This window comes from Strongylocentrotus purpuratus, unplaced genomic scaffold (genome assembly GCF_000002235.5).
Source record: "Strongylocentrotus purpuratus isolate Spur 01 unplaced genomic scaffold, Spur_5.0 spur5_scaffold_11, whole genome shotgun sequence".
Lineage (NCBI taxonomy): Eukaryota > Metazoa > Echinodermata > Echinoidea > Camarodonta > Strongylocentrotidae > Strongylocentrotus > Strongylocentrotus purpuratus.
This window is the reverse complement of record NW_022145596.1, coordinates 17,843,549-17,855,018: the sequence shown is the minus strand read 5'-3', so window position 1 is coordinate 17,855,018 and position 11,470 is coordinate 17,843,549. Positions and strand designations below refer to the sequence as shown.

General features: G+C 36.3%; 1 protein-coding gene across 1 annotated transcript; it reads left to right on the top strand.

Annotated features, from left to right (window-relative positions):
- The first annotated feature begins 2,020 nt into the window (after positions 1-2,020).
- Positions 2,021-10,004, top strand: LOC105439703. Its single transcript, XM_011668976.2, has 2 exons — positions 2,021-2,238; positions 6,008-10,004. Exon 2 carries the CDS (start codon positions 6,104-6,106, stop codon positions 7,856-7,858), a length of 1,755 nt encoding a protein of 584 aa, XP_011667278.1. The 5' UTR covers positions 2,021-2,238; positions 6,008-6,103; the 3' UTR covers positions 7,859-10,004.
- Positions 10,005-11,470: the final 1,466 nt, after the last annotated feature.

Below are 11,470 nucleotides of genomic sequence, written 5' to 3'. Positions count from 1 at the left end.
GAGTAATAAGAAGGACAAAATTAGACGCTCTTTGCTTTACAATGAATATAAAGAAGGAGGCCTTAAAATGCCTCATTTATTATCTTTTAACCGTGCTATGAAAGTTACTTGGTTAAGGAGATACTTTGATGAAGAAAACAAAAGTTAATGAAAAATGTTTTTTGCACATTCTCTGAGACGTATGGAAGGAGATATTTTTTTGTAGCGGCAATCTCCGTTCTGATCATTTAATGTTCAATAAATACGCAGATCCTTTCTGGAATGATATATTGATTACATGGAGTCACTACACGTACTAAAACCCAGTTAAATTCAAAGAAATTATTTCCCAACCCCTTTGCCTTAATTCTCATATACTACCATGGTAGGCGGAAAACCTCTCAATATTAATATACGTTTAAATTCCGATATGATATATGTTAGGGATATTTTGCGCATTGATGGTTCATTTATGTCTTGTGATCAAATCCAACGCTAAATGAATTTTCTATCTGGTTTATTTATGTTATATTATTCAGTTCTTTCCGCATAATCTATATATTTTTTGGTACTCTTATAATCTTCTTTTTTTCATTTCGTCAATACAGTTATTATTTTTGCAAAATATTTTATATTCACTTGTAAAATGCAAAACGTTATTTCACTATTTCCTTCTTTTCAACGAGCTCTCAAACATTTAGAAAATATGGAACGTATAATTGCTTTCAAGAAAAATCGTCTCGATTTTCATAATAAGAAATGGCAGATATTTTGTTAATTTTTTGCTTATTGCTGATGAGTTAACAATAATTACACTATATTTTTATAATACATATTCTATGTCTATACGAACATGTTATTATTACTATTATTATTATTATCATGTACCATTATTATTATGAATGAGATTTGTTTTCAATAAATATTTTGAAAAAAAAAGTGTTTAAGCTTATTATTGCAGCTCCTAATTCATTTCTACCCCACCCAACCCCCTCTCTCTCTCTCTTCCTCCCGACCCTAAAACCCCACTGATTAAAAAAAAGTGGTTTCATGGCAAGCAAGATACTAGAAGTGATATATTGGTGGTATAAAATCGCCGAAAATAAAAGATGATAAAAATACGGAAGATGAGTAGACAAATATAATTATACGATAGCTTTTATGCGAGGTAACACTCGTTGGATAGCAATGTCCGTGCCGATTCCAAACTTTGATGTGCCAACGCTGGTTCTAGGACACCAACCCCGGGACATCCATCCCCCGGATAACCACCCCAGACAACTACCGTTAGGACAACTACCCCCTAGGGCAACCACCCTACAGGACGACTATCCCCGGGACAACTACCCCCGGACAACTACCCCTAGGACAACCTACACCCTAGGACAACTACCCCCTGGGCAACTACCCCCTAGGACAACTTTCCCCGGACAACTACCCCCTTCGACAACCATCCTCTAGGACACCTACCCCCGGACAACTAAACTAGGGGGTAGTTGCCCGGGGGATAGTTGTTCGGGTGGTGGTAGTTGTTCGGGGGGAGTTGTCCTAGGAGGTAGTTGTCTGGGGGTAGTCGTCCGGGGGTAGTTGTCCTAGGGGGTAGTTTTCCTTTGGGGTAGTTGTCTGGGAGGTAGTTGTCCAGGTGTATTTGTCCTAGGACAGTTGTCCTAGGGGGTAGGTGTCCATGGGGGTATTTAACTGGGGGTGGATATCCGGGGGGTGGATGTCCAGGGGATAGGTGTCCGGATACGGCAAAGGTTCAGTGTCTGAAACAAAAGACTGCATCTGATCAACAGCTACTTGGAATTTAATAATTCATTTGGTCGCACCATGCACTCTAGAATCGGCGCACCCATTTTCCGTTGCGGCTGGAATAGATGATATGACATGTTTAATAATTATCCCTCATTATAATATTGCATAATTAATTGGTGATTTGCAGATTTCCATGTGAGTTTAATTACGACGGTTTAGGCAATAATTCTTGGAAATACCCAGAGTCCACCGGAAATGCCGTCTTTGGGAATACCCATTACCCATTCCCTGCTAGTATAACGTATAACGTACGTGCTATAAACAGCATAAAAGAAACATTTCCGCTGAACGATGTACTGTACAATATTGTACAAAATCACTGTTTTAGTCGCCTGCACTGCTGACAAAGTGCCAAACATTATGTTTGCATTGCTTGTACAGAGACATTGCTACTTTGTATAGGCCTACTCTTAAATATTCGTTGTTGCTGTCGGGGATACTTAGGTGAGTTTCGCTTTGTTATATAGAGTCATTATTTTATTAAAATTCATTTCATATTTATTCAGTTGTGAATACATAATCAAATCAGTATATAATAAGATTTACACGAAGAAGTATAGACTGATTTTAGACAGAACTGGCCAGGGCTCGAAGATAAGCGGAGCCTGTTGCATTGTGAGCCCTGACAACTATTAGTACAAGGGACAAAAAAAAAGAAACCAAATTTACTATGAATGGTAGTAAAATGGTTGAAAATGTAATGCAGATGAATTTTATTCGTAATTTATTTCCTCGTGTTGTGGGTTTGATGCAAATAATCACCTGGCTCAAGTCAATACTATTTCTCATACAGATTACCGACTTGTTCCAATGTGTGTTTATTATATACTCATATCGAGAACAAACTATATTTTAATATTGTTTCAATAAGCTGCAGATATATTCCTTTCCCTTTTCCTTGTCTTTTGTAGTTAATTGTGAGTATCAGTTCATGTATCCCTGTAATCCCCTTTCCCTCTTTTAGCGTGTATTTGTATTTTATAAAATTTACTTTAGTTAATTATGTCATTTTTAGTTTTAAGGAGTCTATCCACAACAAGCTCTGCTTTTCCATAGGCTCCGCCACTTTATCTCTTAAGTTAAACTTAATGGACAATATTCTGAATAGTGTGTACCGGCATTGTATGTACATGTATAGAATAATCATTTTCAATTATGTTGTTACACTCTTTGTAAAATGAGATATTGTGGAAACCAATAAACTATCTATCTATCTAACTTCTGCTTCATTATTTGTTAAAGGGGCACGTTCCCTCCAGTGTAGTTATCGGAACATGCCATCTGCGTAAGAGCCGTATTATGTTGATGTCAATAGGTAGCTTTAGCGCCGTCCGCCAGCGCGCACGTATTTTGAGCGCCCTCTGGAATATGGGGAACATGCCCCTTTAAACCTATATCACAAAATGAATTGATTGAAGTGTGTAAATCGCTAAGGAATACAAAATAATCGTAATCATTCCGCAACCCATACTTTGATTGATTTGCAGGATAAAGTGACATTAGTTATGGAAAACAATAACTTTTGCATTGGTATATTTATGGATTTATTAAAAGCATTTGATATAGTAGGTCAATCAGTTCTCTTGTTCAAATTGAACTTTTATGGTGTAGGTTGAAAAAAAGAAATTATGCAATCGACTTATGTTTCTGATTTTGCAAAAATAACACACGGAGTTCCCCATGGATCTATACTCGGCCCATTACTTTGTTGATATATATTAATGGCTAAACTCAATCGCCTCATATCATGCAGTATATTATGTATGCAGATGACTCAACTCTTATATTTTCACAACCTGATATAAATAATGTTGAGCATGAGGTCAACAAAGAATTAGACAAGGTTTCAACTTGGGCAAAGCTAATAAATTGATAGTAAATCTTTCTAAAACAAACTTTTGTATATTTCTCAAAGAAAGTAAAAATGTGTCTATTGTACTAGATAAGGTAATTCTAAGTATTGATACTACAACTATATCAAATTTAGATGTTGTTAATGATACCGTAGATAACAACTTTCGTTGGAATTCCCACATCCATAATGTTATAAACAAAGTATCAAAATGTATTGGTGTTTTATATAAAATTGAAATTTTATGTACCATTTCCCATCGTATTTACTTTGTACAATTCACTTATAATACCTTATTTTACATATTGTATTATTATTTGGGGAAATTCGTGTCATGGAAAAATGAATACCCTCTTCAAATTAAAAAAGAAGGCTCTACATATTTGTACAGGTAGTGATTAGTATGCCCATTCTGCTCCTTTATTTCTTAGTTTAAATCCCCTAAATGTTTTTTTATTAATTGAAATTACATACTGCACTAATTGGTTTTTCAATTATTTTCAAAATATACTTCCAAAAGAATATCATCCATACTCTCGGTCAATAACTCAATTTATTCTCATAATACTCGACTTTGCAATATGTTTCATTTATGGAAAGTGAAAAGTTCCATCTCTAAAATATCTGTAAGAAATACTTTGCAAAACATATGGAAAACTCTACCACAAGTCATACGCATATATAAAACAACAATTCAATATTTCAAAACAAATCAAACTGACCTCGTATTTTGAGTACCGTTAAATTTACATTCCAAACCTTTTTACCCCTCCAATTTTACATTATTTCACACATATTTTTTGTAATCGTTTGTCTTTATATCGTATGTATTGCTGTCTGCTGTGACATATTTAGATAACATTATACTCAGTAATATAAATTATAATATTCTGGGAAATGAATAAACGAACTAAACCGAAACTGAAGTTGTCTTTTCTTTGTGATGCTTAGAAAGGATCTTACATGATAGACATTGTCAAGCACTTTTATATTTGATGGTCTGCCAGTCAGGAACTGCATTTCCGCAGGTCATATTCGGTTATCGTCTATCTCTAGCAGCATGGGCAATCAGTGTTCTTTCAGTAAAATATAACTAATATTTGTACTCTTGTCTATAGAGTTATAGGTACATGTATATTATACCAATTGAAATATTTTCTTACAAAAAGGACACTAATCACGTATATAATTCATTCATACTCCCTTATATATAAAACTGCGTGGGGAAATAGAAGTGTAACGACAATAATTGATGTATTTTGTTTTCTTCAAAAGAAATCATTGCATGTATGCGCTTATGCGCATTTCTATTTTGCAAACACAGATTCTACATTTCATGAATTTTAAAACCCTAACATTAATTATATTCACACCTTCCAATCAGCAATATTTATGCATACATTTTCAATCAATATACTTCCTAAACCATTTCATGCCGTATTCACATACAATACCGATATTCATTCGTAGCCCACCCGTCATTCATCTGACATTCACCTTAATAATCCCAACCTTTTAATAGCCCATAGATCTATGATAATTATAATACGTCATGGACCCGGCTATTGGAACAATTTACCCCAAAATATAAAACAATGCACAGTCCCTTTTTTATTTTAAAGCCCATATGAAAAGATATCTGCATCATTATAATTAGAAGTACGAAATAAAGGATTCAACAGACAGAGGACTTTGAAGAGTGAAAAGACATGTGTGCAGAGATTTTAATAATAATAATAATAGCTCGTTCTTATATAGCGCTTTTCAGGACCACATGCCCTCTCAAAGTGCTTTACAGATATATGTTATTACCCCGGTTATCGGATTCAGGCTTACCCGCAAACAATGTATGCACATTCTCCACTCCCTGTGGAGCATTCTAACCAGGCGTCATTTTTACAAGCGCACACTTGCTAATCTAAGCACATTAGCTTTCGCATCCTACCGGTACCCAGTTAACACCTGGGTGGAGAGTGGCAAATGTAGATCAAAGGACATTATTGCCTCGGCGGGACTTGAACCGCGGACCCTGTGATCCACAGTCCGGTGACATATCCACTCGACCACGACACCTCAAGAGGGCAATTCTGTTCTGCTAGGTTATGAAGAAGAACAAAACCGCAAATGGAAGTAAACATTCCTTTCCCAAACATATGAACACGCTTCATGAATGTTCTGCCCTGATCATTTTATACTCAAGATCATAACATACTTAAGATTCATGATCATTATCAGCCTGGTAATAGGATAGGTCAACTCGACAAGCATGCTAACTTTACTTGATCCCGTAACTGATGTCAAAGCTTCATTACAGTAAGCCTAATATGTAATTATTTTTTCTTTTTATCTCTCCAAATGTAGGAACTTAAGGAACCCCACACCTTCACACCCAGAAGACGTTCAAAGCCTCGATCCCATCCTCTTTCGGCTTGCCTGACTGCTGACAAAATAGAAAAAATGGCTTCTGGATTCTGCCGAGATGACACATGCGAAGAAGACGGATGCAATCGGAGAAGCAAGCTTGTTTACTCCGTGTCAGAAAGGCGAAGGCTCTGCCAAGGGTGTGCCTCCGAGAAAGCTACTGGCCCAACGCAACAGAGCGATGCAGCATGGACGTGCAGAAAGCATTGTGAACCTATCAAGTTCTTCTGCGTGCAGCACAACGAGGTAATCTGCCAATCCTGTGCCACAGTAGCACACCAGAAACCATGCGATCTGAAAGATGTGGATGACGTCGTAACAGAGAACAGAGAGAAACTGGATGACATTCTACCATCTATAAAGAGCAGAGTACCAGTCTTGCAAAAGCACATGAAAACCAATCTAGTAACATCTAATGATATTCATGACCATTTTGATACTGTTGAAACACAAATTCGAGCTCACGTTGACGTCGAAAAGGAAGCGGAAAAGAACAAGGCGAAGGAGAAGAATCTTGCAATAACTGAAGCGGCAGAACGCAAGATACGGGAAATACACAAAGAGCGGGATGAGCAGTTGAAACATAGCATGGAAGAGCTTGAATTTCGAGAGCAGGAGGTCGACAAAAAGTTTAATATCTTGTTAGGTGAATTGAATGAAATCAGAGGAGCAGTGGCAAAGGAAATGGGAGGAATAATAGAGAAATCAAAATATGTCTTGGAAAAGCTAAATGAATCGCTAGAAGGAATTGAACATGTCCTCATGAGTGACCAAGAACTATGCGTCCGAACAAAAGGCTTGCTTAGAGCAGCAAATGATGTACTGCAGACCGATACAGAGACGACATCATTGCAGCGTGTTGCCACCACTGCTCTCGAAGTAAAGTTCTTTAAGAGACCAAGAGCTAAAGTTGGAGCCAAGAACCGAATTGATGGCTTCCGCGGAGGGTGGACATTGGTAGACACTATCGATGTTCCACAGAGTGTTGAATTGCCTGGTCTCGTCGGCTGTGTCGGAGAAGGAGCTGTATCCATACGGGATAAACAAACAGGAGACCTGTACCTTACAAACTTAAAAACCAAAACAACTGATAAGATTGCTAAGGGTACAGTAGATACAATCGTATCATGCGTGTCCATTGATGACAAGACGACTCTTTGTGGGAAAGTCAGGAAAGGTGCATTCAGCGATTGCATAGGCTTGTATGATGCCGACTGGCAACCAATCAACGCACCAGACGGATCACAGACCCAGGAGCTCGTACTTAATACAAAACGAGTCTTTGTTGACGTCGACTCTACAGGAATGATCCTAGCGTCAGATTTCATGGCTTCAGACATACACATCATAAGTCCTTCTGACCTAACAAGAGGTTTCCAAGAAAGTATTGTCCATACCGTACCAGTTAAAGATAAGAGCACAGAAGGATTTCGATGCCTCTCATCTGGAGACATCGTTGTGAAATCTGGGTATGGAGGCTTGGCTGTAATCGACAGATCGGGCGAGGTTAAGAACTTCATTCAAGATTATGAATGGGGCTGTGCCGTGTTCAGCGTTGACTCCTTGACAGACGCCATTTACGTCGTCCACAAGGATTCAGAGAAGATGATGTACGCTGTAGACCAAGTCTGTGCCACAAGCGGTGGGGTCTTCAGGAAGATCCTGGAGTACCCTATGTCCGACAGCAAAAGAAACACCTCGACCCAAAGATGCGCTGTGACCCCAGCAGGCATTCTCATCACATTCAACGGCGACAGGTTATTCTTGTTCAAGAAGTCTTTCATTCCTTAATTCAACAAAAATCTGAGTGTTCTGAGACGGTTCATGCAAAGTTGTATAATGACTGAAAACGCGTTATTTATTTATGCAACTGAATAAAAAGGTTAAGTTTATTATCATAAACCGTGAAATATCATGACGACTCTTTATTTTCATGGCGAACGTGCAGTAACAAACTCTCCATATCTTGCACATACTGCACCCTTGTATAAACGCTTGAATATTTTGAATGTGAAATCTCTGTATTATATACAACTTGCTCAATTTATGTTTCTTTTCAAGAAAAATCAGCTGCCATGTATTTTTAATGAAATGTTCGATGTAAATGCTGGCATTCACTCTTATGAAACAAAAAGTTCAAATAAGTTTCATTTGCCCTCTGTTAAAACAACTTTTCTTCAAAGGAACATTTATTTTAGTGGACAATCACTATGGAATTTACTTCCCAATGATATTGTCAGTTGCTCATCACTTTATCTTTCAAGTCAAAGTTGAAACAATATTTGATTTTGTATCCAACTCTTAAGATTTAGTTTGTACGGTGTTTCTTACTATTTTTTTCTCCCTATTTTTTCCCCTTCTTTCCTGTATATCATTCATTTCCTCTATATATTGTATTTATTGGTACCACCAACCCACTACTACTCACCCACACACAGATTTGCATGAAATATTTATATATGTTTTTGTATGTGTTTATTGTTTAATTAAAAAAAAAAATGTATTTTGATATTGTAATTTTAAGCAGGGGGGGGGTGATCCCCGATAACCTCTGTGGTTTTTGATCATCCCTCTGCAGGTTCTTCTTTTGTTGTAATGCTTTCATAATTGATTGTAATTTATATTGTCTTTTATGAATCTGTGGAAATAATATAAATTTAAATTTAAATTGAATTAAAGCGCCAACACAAATGCGCAATTAGTGTACTTTATAGGTTATTTACCAAACAAACTAAACCTGCAAAAGCGTTCGAAAAGGCTGAGTTTAAATGAAAATGTGTCTTATTACCGGATTATTATCATTTGATTTGGTATAGTTTAAATTTCAATCGATGTTGTTGTTATCTAAAACATAATCAAATTATTTATTTATATCAAGAAATGTTATCTTTGCACATCAAAATTATATACACTATCTGATAGAAATAATTGTTACAATAATTTGATCTATATTGTGTGATATTTTACATTAAATGCATCAATAAAAGAATATTACTATATTATATTCTTCGTGTGTTTTTAAATGTTTGCCGAAAACCTTTTTTTTTTTTATTAATTCTGATGTTCAAATTTGATATGTGGACTTCATTTCATATTTGTGAAAAGTATATGACTACTCAAAGCTACTTTAGTAGATTTATAATGAGCATGGATAGAGAGCGTAAGATTGACAGCAATTTGTTAATAAGCATTTCTGTGGAGGGTTTATGCATGTTTTAAATTTCTACATTTGTACTTAGTGACCCCAAATTAATGTGTTGTCTGACAATTTTACAAACCATTTTTTATACTTATAGGAATTTTCCTTTACACATCTTTTATTGATATTCCTTTTTCAAATAATTTATTATTTTCCTTTTAGCTCATCAATATAGCAGTCAAACCCAGGTTCTTTTTCGAATGTAATCATTTCATAAATTCTACACTGTTGCCCATCAAGTTGGAATACGTTTTTTTCTTACCCCTTTAAATGGTATGATTGTGACATTAGATTTATTCCAACTTTATTATAGGCCTATAGTCTGACTTTCCAAAGTACATACAGCGTGCGATTACGTGTTTATCGGTATTGCAATGACCTAATGTTGGATTTACTTTTGAACAAAATTTGAATATTTGAATTCGAGATGAATGACATGTGTAAGCCTATTATTGCAGCTCCTAATTCGTTTCTACCCCTTCTCCCTCTCTCTCTCTCTCTTTCTGCATCTTATCTCTCTTTCTCTCTGTCATTGTCTCACTCGCTCTCTCTCTCTCTCTCTCCCTCCTACCCTCTCATTCTCTCTTCCTTTTTTGCACAGAGGAAATTACGGTATTGTTATTCATTTTAGTTTACTACTGATATATGAATATATCAATCATGTTTTAATCGTTTGTAACATCGATGGAAAACATTTTTTCTGTATTAAAGGCATCGTTTAACAATGTTAAATCTAAGATGCACGACCCTACGTGTTATCAGTGTCTGTGATATGGTGTAATATTGAAGCCCTAAAAAAATCGCACTTCAAAATGATTAAGAAATGCCTCAAAAAAGTAAAAATCTTTGTGTGACCGGTTTTACCATACTCGTTTTCCCCAATATACTGTAGTGTTATGAAAACCGTTTGGTAAACAGTTTTCAATTTTTTAATTCCAATCATAAATATCTTGATAATCAGACAGGCGATTGGTTTGTAAAAGTCATGGGGTTCCTGACTGACCTTAATGTTTATAATTATCCTTGCAGCATAAGCTAAATCCAGGATTTTGTTTCACAATCATATGAATTTTGGAAAGTTTATTTAATAAGCTCTTCAAGTGATACATGTTGAAATTCACAAAGTTTGCGTAAGGGAGAGAGAGGGATAGAAGAGAGAGAGAGAGAGAGAGAGAGAGAGAGAGAGATGGAGGGGGAGGGCACCACTAACATCAATGACCAAGACAGTACCCCCCCCCCTCCAAACAAAAGAAAGAAAAAAGAGAAGAAAATGGGTGTGGAAATGATGATATGGCAGAATATTTGGGTGGCAACAAATTTAAACTACATATAATTTACCAACATGCACTTTTAAACTATATCATAATTTTACTTGTTATATATATATTTTATAAGTATTAGAAGTTATTTCAATGAAACCTTCAGTAACAATTTCGGTGGTAAGTGTCTGACGGGGTTGTAAATTGCAACTTTGCATCTGGTTTATGCTGATAATGATTTGTTTATTTCTTTAACGAGAAAATAAGGAGAACCTCTCGACATGGGCCATGAAAGCGTAGGCCGCTTCAGTCATGTCAGTAGGCCTGTTACTAATTTTTTCTCGGGATATTGCCAAAATTAGGTCGATATATTCCCGCCCAATGGTTGAGGTTATCGGTGATAGATCTCTGCTTTAGCACGGGTTACTTGTCATAAGGAAACGGCAGTCCCAATGCTATCGCTACGAAATATGACAATAATTTACCTTTTTGATGCACCTCTTATCGAAATAGGTATCATAACACCATATATTCCTGATCGCATATCCATATTGGAGCATGTTTTTTAGTAACCCAATTTGTCGGAAGTTGCGGAAACTTTCCTTTCAGAAAAGTAAGACGTTATCTTTTTTTGCCTAAGATCTGTTACACCATCTATGCCAAAAATGACGAAATGCTAATTTAAAGGGTCAACCTTGTTTCAGAGATACTTTGCTCCCCCCCCCCCCCCCCCCCCAAAAAAAAAAAAAAAAACACAACGCAACAACAATTACTTCCGATGAATCAAGCTGAAGGATATTAGGGACTTTTAGATTTGCACAACGACAACGTGGATTGCTACGATCGACGTCCTTTTAATGTACTGCCTTGAATGGACGTTACACGTATCAGTCCACGCAAATCTAAAAGTCCCTAATATTATACAAATGATGCGTGCGAAGGAGT

Bases quoted from the DNA above. Each gene is read 5' to 3' on its own strand.
- LOC105439703 (XM_011668976.2), top strand. From the start codon at position 6,104: ATGGCTTCTGGATTCTGCCGAGATGACACATGCGAAGAAGACGGATGC.